Raw genomic sequence first — 15880 nt, 5'->3', positions numbered from 1 at the left:
GGAGCAGCGAGGTTCCAACCCACCCTCGATCTGCGTGGCGTGGACCTGGGGCCCCAGCTCTGGGGAGTAGGATGTCCAGGGGCCACTGTCCCCCTCCCTCCTTGCTCCCCACTGAGAGGCTGGCTCCATCCCATCCCCACCTCCACAGGCCCCTCTCCCCTCCTCTGGAATTCACCCAAGGAGCCCCAGACGCCACACATGGCTCCCTTGGGGACCCTCCCTCAGCTATGTGGAATGGAGGGGACCCTGGTCCCAGGGACTCTGCCCCTCCCCAAATCCTGGGCCAGGCGAACTGGTGTCCAGGTGAGCTGGGGCCATCTCTGAAGGTAGATTGTGGGGCTCCCCTGATCACAGCTGCAGCTTTGTGAGATCGGTTCCAGAAATACAAGGGTGAGTCCCCACAGGGGCCTACGGGGGGGGGGGGGGCTGACATGACTGTCTGGGGTCCACTGCCTACCCCTGCATCCTCAGAAGGACAGTGGGGAGTCCAAACTGGTTTATGGTCCTCTATTTACAGGTAAGGAAACTGAGGCACGAGAGAGTGAAGTGACTGGTCATGCCCCTTCCAAAGGCAAACCCTTCCAAAGCTCATGCTTATGGGTGAGAAGGGGGAGGGGCGCTGTAGATCGGACACATTGGGGGTCTGACCCAGAGCCTGGGAGACGGGCTTTTCCCAGGCCCCCGGAGGCTAAGAAAGCCACTGCTGCTCCCCATTCCTGCTCCCCAAATAAATCACTCCAAGCCACTTCTGAAATCAGTTTTTTATATTAAGCTATAAAAATCCGGACCATGTCCTGAGTACATACATACAAAAGCAGTACTATCAAAAATAATATTAATGACATTATTAACACACACTAACTCCTACAAATGTACAAAGGCCTTTGTGCACCATTTACACAGGCCAGCTCCTGGCCACAGTACCTGGAAAGAGGGGACAAACCCCAGCTCAGTACCGTCAGAGGCACGCGGCTGAGGCGTGCCTAAGTCTGAACTGCACTGGCTGAACTGGAGGGCCTCGTGGGTGGGCAGAGGCCGGGGTGGGGGGGGGGCGACAGAGGGGTAGGATAAGGTGCCCTACAGGGCAGGGATGCATGAAGGCTGTGGTGGGCAAAATAGTGCCCCCCCACCCCAGAGATGCCCACGTCCTGACTCCTGGAGCTGTGATTATGTCAGGGTCCACGGCCAAGAGACCTGACATAATTAAGGAATTATGGCTGCTAATCAGCTAACTTTAAAATGGGGATGATCCCAGATTATCTAGGTGGGCCAAAGGTAATCAAAAGGGTCCTTAAAGCTGGAAGACGGGAGCGGAGGCAGGAGAGAAGGTCTGAGGTCTGTGATGTGAAAAAGGTTTGACTGGCCACTGAGGGCTTTCAAGATGGAAGGCAGCCACGGGCCACGATATTCAGGCAGCCTCTAAAAACTGGGAAAAGCAACGAAATCCCCTCCAGAGCCTCCAGAAGGAGCCCGCCCTGCTGGGATCTTGGTTGTAGCCCATGAGACCTGTGTCAGACTTCTAACCTCCGGAACCGAAGGATAAGTTCCAACTGAAACTGCCACGTTTGTGGAAATGTGTTCCAGCAGCAACAGGGACACTGATACAGAGGCCAAGGGGTCAGAGGTTAGGCTTGCCCTGTCCAGCCCTCAGGCTGACTTCCAGGAGGACCCATGGAGGCACCCCTGTCAGTGCATGGAGGACCCAGGAGGCTGAGGCCCCAGATAAGAGTTCATTTTTGCCTCCTTGCCTTTCCAATTCTGCCTTCGAGTCCATAGACGTGCTGAGCCCAGCTCCATGCAGCTCCCCACACTGGGTGTCCCGCCCCGAGCTGGACCGGTAAACAAATTGGGACTTATCCAATTCTAGCTGCCCAGGGGTTTGTGCCTTAGCCAAGGCTGGGCAGAAGCAGCAGCAGTAGGCCAGAAGCCTGTCGAGGAGCCAAGAAGCGGGGGCTGGTCTGAACAGCCCCCAAGTGGGTGGCTGCCCACCAAGGGGGGTGGTGCCCGATGCTCACTGTGTGCTCACAAGCAGGTCAGGTGGCAGGAAAAGCTAACCAACTTTTATAAGCGAAAATAGGGACTTGAAGGGCTCGTGTGTCCCCGTGCTGACGTCCAGGATGCTTCGGATGCTCTTGACCTCACTGCTCGATAGGTTTCCCTTGATGGCCAAGATGGCACTCAAGTGGCCTTTGCTGGCAAGGAAAGCATCCTGTCAGTCCGGTCTAGTCACCAACACCCCTGCTCACCCCTCTTTCCAGCTCCCCAGACACCTGGCCCAAGCCACAGGGCCCCGCAGCCAAGCCCCTGCCCGTGAGGGGGACTCACTCGATCCTTTGCCCCCTGTACTCCAGCAACACTGGACATCTGTCCTTCCCTGGAGTGCACCGAACTCCTGCCCACCTCAGACCTCTGCACTGGCTGTTCCTCCTGAAATACTCTTCCCCACACTCTGGAGGTGAGCGGCTCCTTCTTACTCGTCGGGTCTCAGCTAAAATGTCAGCTCCCCCAAGATTTCCCATCTCTAAAGTCAGCACCTCCTGTCATTCACAACCTTGCTTAAACAATCCTTACAGCTCGTAAGTTTATTTCTGTGCCTGATCACTTCATTATGACTAACTCTCATCACGCTGCAACCTACACGAGGGAGGACTGAGACTGTTCTGTCTTCTACTTCGTTGCAGAAGTAATGCATATACCTAGAACAGAGTTTGGCACTAAGCAGGAGACCACTCAATAATGGGTAGATGGAGGGAGCGAGGGAGGATGGATGGGTAGATGGATGGACATGTGGGTGGGTGGGTGGATGGATAGATGGATGGATGGGGGACAGGTGGGTAGATGGATGAGGGGGTGGATGGATGAGGGGATGGGTAAGTGGGTTGGTGAGTAGACGGATGGGTAGACGGATAAATGGATGGATAGGCAGATCAGTGAATGGATGGCTGAGTAGATGGATGGATGACTAGGTAGGTGAATGGATAAATGGATGAATGAGTGGGTGGGGAGGTAGATGGATTGTTGGATAGGTAGACAGGTGGGTGACCAAATGGATGGATACCTCGATGGATGGGTAGATGAGTATATTGGTGTTTGTATGGGTGGGTGGATGGATGGGTAAGTGGATGAGTGGATGGATAGGTAGGTTAGGGGGTAGATGGATGGGATGAATGGATGCATGGGTAGACGTAGACGGGTAGATGAATAGGTAGCTAAATGGATGGATGGATGAATGAGTAGGTGGAAGGTTAGACAGTTGGAGATAGGTAGAAGGGTGGATGAGCAGATGGCTGGATAGCTACACAGATGGGTAAATGAGTAGACATGTAGATGGGTGTTTGGATGGATGGATGGATGGATGGATGGATGGATGGATAATTGATTGGTTGGATGACTGGATGGATGGATGGGTGGATGGGTTGATGAGTGAATGGATGGATGATTGGATGGATGGATGGATGGATGGATGGATGGATAATTGATTGGTTGGATGACTGGATGGATGGATGGGTGGATGTGTTGATGAGTGAATGGGTAGATGATTGGATGGATGGATGGATGGATGGATGGATGGATAATTGATTGGTTGGATGACTGGGTGGATGGATGGGTGGATGGGTTGATGAGTGAATGGATGAATGGATGGATGGATGGATGGATGGATGGAGGTGAGTGTATAGATAAGTAGACAGGTAGGTGGATGGATGGAGTGGATCAGCCAGAAACTAGACTAGGCTGGACTAGGCTAAGCACTCCAACTCAAGACTGTGCAAACTTTCCCTGTCATGTCAGAAGACTCAGCCTAGAGAAAAAACTGCCCTAGTTCACCAGAACTTCAGGCAGCGGGGGGCTGCACCTCCACTCTGAGGATCCCTAGGATGACCTCAGTGGTGGACCCCAGCTTCACTCCTGACTTGCCATGACCTCTAGCAGGTCCCTAGTCTCTCTGGTCTCAGTTTCCCCTCTGAGGGCAGTATCATATTAGGCTAGAACCATGGACTGTGGAGCCAGGCTACCTGGCTTTGCCATCTCGGCTTTACCACTGACCAGCTGTGTCACCTTAGACAAGTTCCTTAAGCTCAGGCCTCACCAGCATCATAAGGTGGTCAGTGAGCTTCAGACGCATGAGCTGCTGTAAAGGTCCTGGCAGCATCGGGCACACAGTCAGCCCTCAGCACAGGCTAACTGCTGGGACTGCATCCTCAAGGCCAGTATCTGAGCTCTACCAGCCCTGCAGGGACCGACTCCGGCCCTACCAGGCTCCGACCGGGTCCAGCAGGGCCATGCTGACTGCCCATGTCCCGTGACGCCCTTGTTTCTCACCTGAAGTCAGGGTACCAGGTCGCATAAGTGGCCACCTCGATCTTGATGGCACTGGGGTCTTGCAGGCGAATGATCTCGGCAAGCTTGGGGAGGGCGTGATGCAGCCAGGTCGCTGGGGAGCCCTGCAGGCACAGGTGTGGTTGGACGTAGGCTGCCCCTTCCCCAAAAGGCACCCAAGGGCTCAGAGAAGTTCAGGTCAGAACCGATCGGGTTTGGAGTGGCCTGGGGTCGTGCCTGGCCCTGAAGGGACTTGGGGGGAGGGGCCGCCCATCCCAGTGGCGCTTGGGAAGGGTAGACAGGAGCTTACATTCTGAGTGCAGAAACGCTGGATGAGCTCGGCATTGGCCAGGATGTGACCCGCCAGTTGCTGCTGCTGCTCCGTGGACTTGAGGACCAGGCTCCGCTTGCTGAGGCGGACGATGTACTCCTTCACCAGGTGCAGGTGTACAACCTCCATGAGCTCCTGGGAGGCGAGCGGGCGGGGACGCGTGAGCCATCACCGGTGGGGAGCTCACCACCTTCCCTCGAAGCCTTGAAGCCAGGAGTCCGGGGAGGGGCAGAGGCCAAGCAAAAGAGTGGTACGTGTGCATGTGTGTGTGTGCGTGTGTTTTCTGAGTGTGTATGTGCACGATAGCGTGTGTCCAGACTGTCCCTCCCGCCCCTCCCCGCCGGGCCCAGCCATCAGCCCGGCACCTCCTCACCTCCCGGAAACAGTCATGCAGTTCCGAAAACTCAGGCAGCCTCTCGCCCACGGTGGAGATGATTTCCTCCAGGGTCTGCGCGGGGGCGGCCCAGCGGGTCTGTGTAAACCTCTTAAACAGCGGCTGTGACAGGAGAGAGGCAGGATGTCTGGTCACGCCCTCCAGAGGAAGGGCCACCAGCCGCAGACACACGCACGCGGACACACAGGGCCCAGTGCAGGGGCAAGGGGGGTCTCGAGGACTCCCCAGGGAACTCAAGTCCCCGTTCACAGACGGGAAGTGGAGACAGGGTCCGTGTACCCTTCTCCAAGGTCAACCAGCTGCAGCCCCGGAGCCAGGACAACCATCTGTCTGCCTTGGGGCCTTTTCCACCGCCCCCTCTGAAATAAATAAATTCCTGCATAAACAAGGGTTTGTGCTTGGCTGAGCCTCTAAAGACCTGTGCCAAGTCACCCAGGGTCACTGCCCGGCCTTCACCACTGGCTGGCCACTCATGGCCGCCTGTCTTGAGCAGCAGGAACAAGGCGGGCTCCCACAGAAAGCAGGCAGGGAACCCTCCTCTTCATTTTCAGGGACCCCTGCCTCGCCCTCTGCTACGGGAGCCAAGGGCTTTCTGCGTATTTTTTGGCCCAGAACAAATGAGGCAGTGGCCATCAAAGGCTCTGGGCATCACAGCTGGGAGTCGGGCATGGGGACACGGCATGGGCGGGTGGGTCTGGCGGAGCTGGAGAAAAAGTGTGCAGGCTCAGGAAGGGGTCTTGATGTGGGGAGGGGCACTAAAGCTTTTCTGCGTGCTCCCAGCCCTGGGCAACCCCTCTGAGGCCAAGCCCGGGCTGAAGTGGTGGGGACGAGGTCAAGGCCCTTCATGGCCCCCATCGCCTGGGCAGCACGGGCCTCAACAGCTGGCCGCACAAGTGTCAGGCACTGGCTTCTGCCCTTCCTCCCCTCCCGGGCCCCCTCCGTCCCCCCCCCCCTCCAATGCTAAGCTCAGCGTGCATCCCAGGGCGGGGGGTCTCTCTCTACCTTCAGGTCCCCGAACAGGCTCTGGAGCAGGGTGTCAAAGCCGTGACTCTTGAGCTCACTCAGGGGGCCCAGCAGGTGGCCGGGGAGGTCTTGTGTCTGCCATTTCTGCTGCATGGCTGTCCTGGAAGGACAGGGATGGAGGCAGGGAGGTCAACCTACAGCCCCACACCCAGAGAGCCCAATGCCCTCGGCAAATCTTCCTAAACCACCTTTTCACTTTAGAACCTTCCGTGACTCCCCATTCCCTGTGGAAGCAAGTCCAAGTCAACCCATCTCTGCGCCCCAGGCAGCACCCAGCCCTTCTCAGCCCCTGGAAACACCTGCACCACATGCTCTTAACCCACATCTGCTTCACAGATGTAATCACTGCGCCTACTTCACAAGGGTGTCATGAGAATAAAATAAGAAATAAATCCTCCGCAGGAGTGCTGGCCCACCAGCACTTGATAAACGTTGCTGCCGCTGCCCCTACAGACCCCGATCAACTCACAGGCCATGCTCGTTCGAATTCCACATCTTCGCTTATGCTGCACCCCCCACCCCCTCCCGAACCCCGCACCTCCTCTCCCCCTTCCAGCTGCCCTTCCCTCCAATAGGCTGGCAGGCCCAGTGATTCCCGCTCCCACAAACCCCTCCTAGCGCCCTTACCGGAAGGACAGGCAGTTGTTGATATTGGCAATGACATTGGCCCTGTAATTTCTCAGCTGCTTGCCTCTCTCCAGAAATTCATCAAAGGCTCGCTGGTAGCTGTTGAAACCGGAAGGGGCACATGCCAGACCCGCACAAACACCCGGACAATAGCAGCCTCCGGCCAGCCCAGCAGCCTCCCTGGGTCTACGGAGTGCTTTTCCGGTTGACAGGCTCCCTGCAGTCCAGGGAGGGGCTGCTGGCCCCCGAGCATCACGGAACGGGCTTCACACGCTAAAGCCAGTGGGGTCAAGGCTCCCGCTGCCCCCACTCCTCCCTCCAGATCCCTCTATAGCTGGAGGACTGGAGAGGGGGTGAGGGGTGGGGAGGGAGCAGCCAAGAGAAATGCAGGGCTGGAGACACGGCACGCCACCAGAAGGGAAGCCAGCAGCCTCATGGGGGGGGGGGGTCCTCTTTGCAGCTGGAGGCTGCAGTGCTGAGAGCTTCTTGCTGAGTGGGAGGGGGTGGGTGGTCAGATCACCTGAGGCACTCAGGGGTCCCAGGAGAGGTGTGGGGGCAGAAAGGACTCCTGCTTATAGTGACAGACACCCCAGAGGTAGGAAAGGGATACCCACCTGGGCCACAAGGGAGGAGAGACGGCTCTGAGAGGAGTGGCTAGGCAGACACCCCCCCCCCCGCCCCCCGCACACCCACCTCCTCAGGAATGTGGCCAGCTCCAGGAGCAGCATCTGCTTTATCTGCGTGCCCAGGTCAAGGGTGATGCTCTCGGCCTTGGCCTGGCCCTGGGAGACGATCTGCAGGGGTGAGGGGAGAGCTGAGCAAGAGCCCACCTGGACCAGGACCGGGGAACATGCGGGAACAAGGGGCGGTGGTGCTTGGAGTGGACACGTGCGTGCGCACACGCGGGCATCCCATGGGTGTGGGCCCCGCACGGTGCACGGCTTCTCGCACGCAGCCTGTACGAGAGCACGAGGGGCCGGCTGTGCTACCTGGATGATGTCAATGGCCAGCTCGCTGTGGCAGTGGCTGTCCAGCCTCTGGGGAGCCACATCCCGGGCCCAGCGCTGACACTCTAGCTCCAGGGCACGGGCCATCAACTCCTTCACACTGGTCTGCGGGGAGGAGAGGCAGGTTAGGGTAGCACAGAGCCCATCACCCTGCCCACGTGGAAGAGTCCCTGTCAAGCTCCTTGCCTGCGTCCTGTCTCCGAGCCTCCCCTAGCTTCCTTCCTGCCCCCCCCCCCCCCCCCCCCCCGCCGCGGCGCTGGACTCACCATCTCATTGGACAGGAACGTGGCCTCCAGCAGCCGGATCTGCCTGGGGGGCAGGAGGCTCCCAAGGTTGAGTCTCTGCAGCTCCCCGGCCAGCTTCGGACTGTTGATGATGTCACTGCAGGCAAAGGGGGGCTAGCATGAGGAAGCCTGCACCCCCCTCGGCGCCTCGCCCGAGCGAGAGCCCGCCTTCGCAGCCTCAGTCCCTGGCGGGCCCAGAACTCGATTGCCCTCCCCCATCCCTGCTTCTCGTCTCTGCCCAGTTTGGCTCAGGTCAGAAGCCCGCCCGATGCCCGGCCTCTACCAGCTCTCCCCGGGGTCATGGCAGAGGCCTCCTCTCCAGCCTCCTGGCTCCCACCCTCGTCCCCAGCAATCCCTCCTCCAGCCGGCAAGCGGAACTGCCTCTCGAACCCAACTCCGGCCTCCTCCCTGCCACAAGGCCTCCGTCTCATACAGATAAAACCCGGCTCCTTTGGTGGCAGCTGTGAGACAAGCCACTCGCTCTCGGCCTCGCCCCGACCTCATCCCCTCACTGCTGGCCTCAGGCATCCTGCCAGCCCTATTCCACCACCCCCAGGTTGGCCCTGCTGCCCCCGGAGGGTGGGTCAGTCCCGGCCGGAAGGGCTGCCCCACCCCAGCTACTCCACTCATTCTGTGGCGCCTGTGTGGGACCCCGGGTCCCCAGGGACTGCCCAGCCCTGGCACTTCCTCAGAGGCCTTTATCCGCCTGGACACTTGCCCCTCTCCCCTGTCTGGATGTGGCTGCGTGCCTCTGCTCCCTGCATTCTGGCCACTCTGGCCACAAAGGCCACGACGGCACCTCCTGAGACTCCTTCTCCCCACGGCTCCACTCAGCTGGCCTCACTTTCCTGCTGCGCTGACCCCAGTGGGCCCCAGGCCAAAAGCCCCGAGGTCACTGGGACAGGAAGGCTGAGGTGCAAGTGCCCAGCGTTTCCTGGTGAGTTAGGATAAGCAAGAAGAAACTGGCTCACGACCGGCCTGTCTCTCCCACGGCTCCTGCCCTATGCCAATCTCCCTGCACCCTGCTGCCTCGCCCACTGCCCCCGCAGGGCCCTTCCTCTCGCCCCCCGCTGGAGGCCGACCCACCAGCACCAGCTGAGACCCCTGGCCACCCAGATTTATCTCCGAGACCCTCAGACACTGCTCACGCTGTCTATACCTCCAGGCTTCCTGCAGGCTTCACACTGGGGACCAGGGTCAGCCCCCATAGGAGCCCCCGGCATTCCATGCCCTGGACCTTTCCACACGGTGCTGCCAGTCTTTCCTCACCCTGCTTGTACAAATGACAGATGCGCTCAGGGCCCCGCGGAGTCTGGGTCAATCAGAGGAGACCCGAGACACCCCGAGGCACTCTGTTAGCAGAGCCAGCCTCCCACCCAGGGAGCCCTGGGCCTCAGTGGCCAGAACCCAGCTCTGCAGTGGGCTCACGGGGTGACCCGGCTCGATGGCCACACAGCCCTGCTGCACCCCTGGGAGTGTCCCATAGCCTGCCGGGTAAATCCAAACACTGGCAAGCTCTGCACAGCTGCCAGAACGTGTCAGGGCTCAGCCTCTGGGCGGTGGAAGATGACTCCTTTTGCGGGGACATCATTCTCCAGTTTCTTCCAGGCCTGCCGTGTCCCCTCCCCTGCCTGCCTCTCTTACTTCCGGCCACGGGCAGAATTTGGTTCCCCCTCCCTTCCCTCCTCTTCCTCCTCCTCCACCACCTCCTGGACGGCTTCCTCAAGTGACTCAGGCTGGTCAGGGCCCCCGCTCCTGGTTCCCACGGTCCCTGGTCTCCTCTGCCACCGCCCTCCCTGCCCCGGATGGTCACCACCTGGCCCCCTCCTCAGGATGGGAGCTCAGGAACCAATGACGAAGTCCCTGCCGTTCTCCGCGGCTCAGTTTCCCCAGCTGTGGAAGGTGGCGGAAGGGTTCCGAGTGCAAAGCAGCTCGGGCCCTGCTCCTTTGAGTCTCTGGGGCCAGACAGACGGCAGAGACTCGCCGAGCACCGCTCCCAGCGCGGCCTCCTCACTCACTTGGGGTAGAGGTTCTGCACCCAGACCAGCAGCATGTAGGTGTCGCGCTCGCACAGCTCGAACTGCGCCATGGCCGCCAGCTGGGCCGCGAAGTGCCGGTGGTAGCTCTCCGCGTAGGCGGCCACCACGTCCAGCTCGGCGGGGAACAGCGGCTTCAGTCGCTCCACCACGGCCTCCAGGTCCTCCTTCATGGTGCGGCCCATGTGCAGAAAGGTGCGCTCGGCCTCCGAGAGGCCCTCGGCGCCCGCGGCCGGCCGGCGGCCCAGGCGCTCCTCGGCCGCCTCCTCCACGCCGCGCCGCCACAGCTGCAGCCAGCGCCGGGGCCGCGCGGACACCAGCGCCCCGGAGCCCCCGGCCGCCGCCGCCGCCGCCGCCGTCGCCGCCCGGCGGTCCTCGCGCTCCTGCTCCGTCAGCACCGCCAGCGCCTGGCGCAGCCGCTCGGGCGCCACGTCCAGCGGCCGCAGCAGCAGGCCGAGCACCTGGTGGCGCAGCAGCGCGTACAGCGCCTCCACCTTGCTCTGGCGCCGCACCAGCTCCTCCGCGCTCTCGCCGCCCGCCGCCGCCGCCGCCTGCAGCTCGCGCTCCAGCACCAGCAGCGGCCGCGCCGCCTCCAGCCGCCCGCGCTCCAGGTCCGCCTTGAGCTCCTCCGCTGCGGGGCCGGGGACACGCCGTCAGCGGGCGCCCGGGAGGGGGCGTCGCGCGCCCCGGGCCCGGGCGGAAGCGGGTCGGCCTCCTCCCGGCGCGGCGGGGCCAAGCCCGTCTCTCCCGGGCTCGCGCCCCGCTCGCCGGGATGCGCCCCAGCCCTGCCCGGGGCGCCCCCGCCGGCTCCGATCCCGGGTACCCACGCCGCCCGGGGCCCCGGCCTACCTGTGGGCAGCGGGCCACTCAGCTCAGGCTGGGACTCGGGCTGGCCCTCTGGCTCTGCTGAGCTGGGCTGACCCTTCTTCTTCCTTCCTTTGGTGAAGACGCTGAACACGTTGGCCAGTCCTTTTGGCCTCTTCTTCTTCTTCTTCTTGGTAGCCTCCTCCTCATCCCTGTCCGGGGCTCCCTTGGCCTCCTGGGGTGGCACCAGGTCCTCAGAAGAGGCCTCTGACATGGAGGCCTCTGATTCCACCTCTGAGGCGGGGGGCAACTTCTGGGAGCTTCTGGGGAGGTCGGGAACCCCTGGGACAGTCTGCTGGCCGGGTAGGCCTTGGAAGAAGGTCATCATCTTCAGCATCACCCCGACTCGGGCCTGCAGACGGGCAACAGGCAAGGGGAGAGGGAAGGTAAGAGCGGCTGCAGCAGACAGGCCCCAGCACACAGCCGCAGGGGCAGCCATGAGCCTGCTTGGCCTGTTTTCACCGTGTGACCTTCCGGGTCTGGTGATCCCGGCCCAGAGCGGCACGAACAATTCAGCACCCTCCCCGGACACCAGTTTCTCAGCACCTATGGTTTCTCTTCCAATACTGCCCAGTCCCTCCCGAGATCACCAGAGGCAGGGAGGAATCTGGGCATGTCAGGTGTCCCAGGCAGAGGGGGCCTTCACTTCATTTCGGCAAATCCTCCTGGGCCAGGAGAAAGGACCGGAGGGTGCGAGTGCCATCCTGCATCCCGTGAGACCCTGGGAGAGGAGGCAGAGCCCGGGCTGCTGTGCCTCTGCACAGAGCAAGAACTGAAGTCCACAAGGGTCACGGCACCAGCGGCCGCTCCATCTTGCCTGGTTCTTTTCTTGTCTGTGTGGCGTCCCAGAGGGATGCTCTGAGCAGAAACATGGCTGCTGCTCCTGCTGGGACCATGAGGGGAGCAGAGCCCCACCCACCATCCTGGCTTTGGGGCTCAGGTCTGGGAAGCGTAGTGCCCCTCAAACTTCCAGGGGTGGGAAGGGACCTCAGAGAGGCTTTCACACGCCAGCAGAGGCCAGAGGCCCGACGAGGCACCGAGCTATCTGAGGTCACCCAGCAACTCAGACCAGAAGCCAGGCTTCCTGGCTCTTGCTTTACCCCGCCGGTCCCAAACTTGGTGACATTGTCACCACAAAAGCCTCCACTTCCCACGCCCTCCCCAGGTGCCCATCACGCCTCTTCCTCATTCCCTTCAAGGGGGGGATTTATTGTCCTCATCACACAGAACTGACTCGGGGAAATGTGCCTGCGGTCAACAGCCTGGGCCTGGAACTCAGATCACCTGGTTCTGCGTCCTCCTGCCTCCCTGTCCCCCACCGCCTCGCAGGCTGCATTCAGAGAGGCAGGACCCCCTTGTGCCCAGCACCACCGCCCCCCCAGCACCGTAACCATTATCAGAGCAAGGCCGGTGGAGGGGAACATGGCTGAGCCCAGGAGAGAGGAGCAAGGCAGGGCTGGGAATGGGGAGCAGATAGGATCAGGCCTCCCTGACGACTGGGGCGATCCACCACCCTGGTGCCTGCCCCACCACCCAAGAGCAAACACGACAAGTTGTGACTCATGGAACACGATGACTTTGATTCACCTCTGCGGCAACTCCGCAAGGCAGATGGAATGATCCATCATGCAGGAGAAATTGAGGCGAGGAGGGGTGTGGGAGATGCTTGCCACAAGCCCTTAGCAGGCATGGATCAGGGCTGTCAGACCCTTTTCACAGCCCCTGCTGCATCCCCACCAGCCCAACTACCCCTCGCCCCACATCCCTCCAGGGCCTCATCACAAACCCCTGAGTTTGGCCAGAGCCGCTTGGGGGGCAGATGGCCTGAGTTTCTCCCAAGTGGCTTCACCGAGTGCCCTCAGCAGAGTCCGACACCGCTGGACTTCAGCTGTCTCCCTGTGCCATTTGGGCTGAGGGTTCCGCTCCAGGACCAAGCAGGGGGTGCTCCGGGGAGCCCCAAAGCCAAGGCGCAAGGCCGCCAGGCTCTCCCGCCCTTCCCACCCACTGCCCCAGCCCTCTCCCAATCCGTCCCGTTGTCACACTGCACACCCTCAGGAGCTGGTCTGGCCAGCAGGCCGGGGCTACTGGGCACCACCCTGAGTGGCCAGGCCCCACTTCTGCCCTCCCTTCCTTGTCCCACACCTCCTCGGTCCCCACACATGCTAGGCTCTATCTGGCCTCCAGACCGGGCTCCTGCGGGTCCCCACACGACATCGCTGCCTCCTTGCCTCTATGACACAAAATCTTTCTCACACCTTGAGGTCCTGCAGCAGCCCCCTTGGCTGGGTCCCGGGACTCGATTTTCAGAGGCGGCTGGTGCAGTGGCAAGTTAACAGGATAGGGGATCAGCTGCACCACTCACTAGCATGCGGGCAATAACTCCCTTCATTGGCCTCAGTTTCCCCATCTGTGAAATGACGATGACGACCCCCACCTCACAGGGCTGCTGAAGGAAGTGGCAAAACCCCACCGCCATGTGCTGGCCCCCAGCCAGCCTTTGTAAGGAAGGGGAGGCTGTCGTGTGTCCCCTTGTCTGTGAAGCCAACCTCAGCATTGGGGTAGAGCGGAGGAGGGCAGGAAAGGCGTCCCTTCAAGCCTGGGCTCTAGGCTAGGCACGCTGACACAAGGGACCGGCTCAGTCATATCATGTGACCACAGCCTGTGGCCCAGCAGCACCCCCCCCCCCACCCCATCCCTGCCTCCCAGCTTCTTCTCAGGCACTGCACACCCCTTTACCTCCTTTCTGGGTCAGGGCTGAGGTCCACAGTTTCTCACGGCCTCTGTCCCTGGCTCCTCTGTCCTGGCCCAGAGACGGAGGGCACAGCCATCCCCCCAAGTGAGGACACCCAGACCCAGGCAGGCAGAGTGACTTGGTCTAGGTCACACAAGCCAGCCAGCCCCACCGCCTTCAGCCTCCCTACTGCGGAAGGATCAGAGACCCCTGCGCCTTGCCCCCACACTCCTCCCCCCTGCCTCTTGCAGGACGGAGCTCTTGGCTGGGGGCACCAAATCCGGGCCCCCTGCACCCTGACGCGCCGCCGCTCAGCGCAGGGGCCTCAGTTTCCCTAGAAGTGGGGCCGCCGGAGGCCTGGGGCCCTCGGAGCCTTCTGCCCCCTCGGTCCGGACGTGCCCTGGCCGCTCCGTCGGGGGGGGATCGGCCGGGAACCCGGGGCGGAGGCGGGCGGGCAGCCGCGCGGAGCGGCGGGGGACGGACGCTGCGCGGGTGGAGGTCACTTACTGTGTCCGGGCCGGGCCGCCGCTGTCCCCGCAGAGCCCGGCGCCGCCTGAAATAGTCGCAGACTCCGCCCCTGCCCGCCCTCCTGCCCCGCCCGCGGCAGGCGCGGAAACCCCGTGGGCGGGGGCCCGGCCCGAGTGTCCCCGAGTCCCGAGCCGCGCGCGCCCCGCCGAGGGGAGTGGGGGCGGCACTGCTTGGCACCAGCCCGGGCGGGGTGGGGGGGCTGGCCGGGCGTCGCCGTGGCTTGGGGGCGCGGGAACCGCACCCTGGGCGGACGGGGACCCGCCAGGCGCTGGCATTGTCCGACCACGGCTTCTGATTGGCCGGCTGGAAGGGGCTCGGGACCTCTGTCCCGCGTCACAGAGCCAGCACCCGCCCCGGCTCCCGAGCTCTCTCCCCGCGGGGTCCCGGGGACCGTCCCACCCTGACTCCCTGGGCCGCGCGAGGGTTGCCCCCTCTGGGTAGAGCGTCCCCGCTCCGGGTGTCCGGGAGGCAGGGGGGCGGCGCTGCTGGAGGAGGCGGGGAGGGGAAGGGGGCCGCAGGGCTGGCCAGCTACTGACGCAGCGCACCGTGCTGGGGGCTTGGCATCCGCTCGTTCACAAGCCTGGCTCGAAAGGGGGTAACGGCTCAGAAAGGTGACGTGACCTCCAAGTCGCCCGAGGTTGCACACCGTGCTGCGGACTCCCGCGGGGGCACCTTCCCTTTCTGGGATTGGGGTGGGGCCGGGACGTCTTCCGAGGCACCAGGCCCAGACCCCTGCAGCTCAGGCTTGATCCTCACGCAGTGCAGTCTTGTCCTTACTGGCCTTGGGCAGGCCAGGCCCCTTTCTGGGCCTCAGTTTCCTCATCCAAACCCAGTTTCTCCCTCTCTCTGGGTCTGGGGGAGCTGGGGGGGGGGGCGTTGCTGGTGAAGAGCAACCATTAGCGCCTCACCCCCTTCCCCATTTCTTGTTTTAGGAATTCTTGCCTTCTGGAAAGAGTGGTGTCATTGAGGAATTCCCCAGCTGGGCACCGGCTTCCCTTTTACTTCTTGCTAGAGCCTCTGCCCCTTCCAACCTTTTGTTTGCCTCTGCCCTTGGTCTCTCTCCCCCAACGTGTGGATTCCTGCTCCCCGTACCAGCTGGGCAAAGATCTCTGAGGTCAGGGAGTAGGTGGGGTAGAGGGGAGCTGGGGGTGCCCTTTGCACTAAGAACTTCCTCTTCCTCCTTGGGAGTGGTGGTCAAGTACCAGGCTTGGGCTTGGCTACAGATCCTGCCCCTGGGGGGCACTTGTGGGGGGACCTCAGGAAATGGCAGTAAGACGGATTCCACACTCTCTTTCCCTAAGTCCCTGGTGGGGGGGGCGGGGGGGGCGGTGACCATTGCAGAGGAGCCAGCAGAGCCACAGTGCCCCGGGGCTGGGAGGGTCATTCCATTTCCTCCCTGGTGAACAGACTGTGGGGATGAAAGGCCACTCCCCCAAGTTCATCCAGCCAGACAGGGGCCAGGAGGGTGGGAGCCTAGGGGTCCTGGCTCATTGCCTCCTGTGGCCACATTGTGCAATCCCCACACTTTCCTGCCAGCCCTCCTCTCCTCTCCCCAAACAGATTGGGAAATCACTGGAGAATCTGAAGTTTTCTGGGTCATTGCGGGTGTGTGTCCGGGGGAGGGGGTTGTCAGGCCCACACACCCCACCACCCATCAGAGCCCCAGATCCTGATCAGCAGAGACAGGGCGGACACTTCACCGGGCAGGTGCTGGGCAGCCAACTTCATCCCTGGATGC

The 15880-nt window shown here is 62.0% G+C and overlaps 1 protein-coding gene across 3 annotated transcripts; it reads right to left on the bottom strand.

Moving 5' to 3' along the window:
- Positions 1 to 749: 749 nt before the first annotated feature.
- Positions 750 to 14332, bottom strand: TNFAIP2 (TNF alpha induced protein 2). Of its 3 annotated transcripts, none has more exons than XM_047862783.1 (12): positions 14122 to 14226; positions 10869 to 11235; positions 10002 to 10650; positions 7966 to 8080; positions 7682 to 7804; positions 7386 to 7486; positions 6693 to 6791; positions 6045 to 6165; positions 5022 to 5144; positions 4628 to 4783; positions 4321 to 4442; positions 750 to 2192 (listed from the first exon to the last, which is right to left on the bottom strand). In XM_047862783.1, the coding sequence occupies exons 2-12, from the start codon at positions 11218 to 11220 to the stop codon at positions 2051 to 2053; spliced, it is 2103 nt and encodes a 700-aa protein (XP_047718739.1). In that variant the 5' UTR covers positions 11221 to 11235; positions 14122 to 14226; the 3' UTR covers positions 750 to 2050. The 3 variants fall into 3 exon arrangements, 2 of the variants coding, with proteins under 2 accessions (XP_047718739.1, XP_047718740.1); XM_047862784.1 differs by lacking the exon at positions 14122 to 14226 and adding an exon at positions 13620 to 13777; XR_007152984.1 differs by lacking the exon at positions 750 to 2192 and having other exon boundaries at positions 4628 to 4851; positions 14122 to 14332.
- Positions 14333 to 15880: the final 1548 nt, after the last annotated feature.

Source organism: Prionailurus viverrinus, chromosome B3 (assembly GCF_022837055.1).
Source record: "Prionailurus viverrinus isolate Anna chromosome B3, UM_Priviv_1.0, whole genome shotgun sequence".
In the NCBI taxonomy this organism is placed as follows: domain Eukaryota; kingdom Metazoa; phylum Chordata; class Mammalia; order Carnivora; family Felidae; genus Prionailurus; species Prionailurus viverrinus.
Note: the sequence above shows the minus strand (reverse complement) of the source record. Positions and strands in the feature narration are given on the sequence as shown.

Coding starts and splice junctions, on each gene's coding strand:
- TNFAIP2 (XM_047862783.1), bottom strand. CDS start 11,220: ATGCTGAAGATGATGACCTTCTTCCAAGGCCTACCCGGCCAGCAGACT. Junction 8,081..10,001: donor GTGCAGAACCTCTACCCCAA/GTGAGTGAGGAG, acceptor CTTTGCCTGCAG/TGACATCATCAACAGTCCGA. Junction 7,487..7,681: donor TGGCCATTGACATCATCCAG/GTAGCACAGCCG, acceptor TCACCCCTGCAG/ATCGTCTCCCAGGGCCAGGC.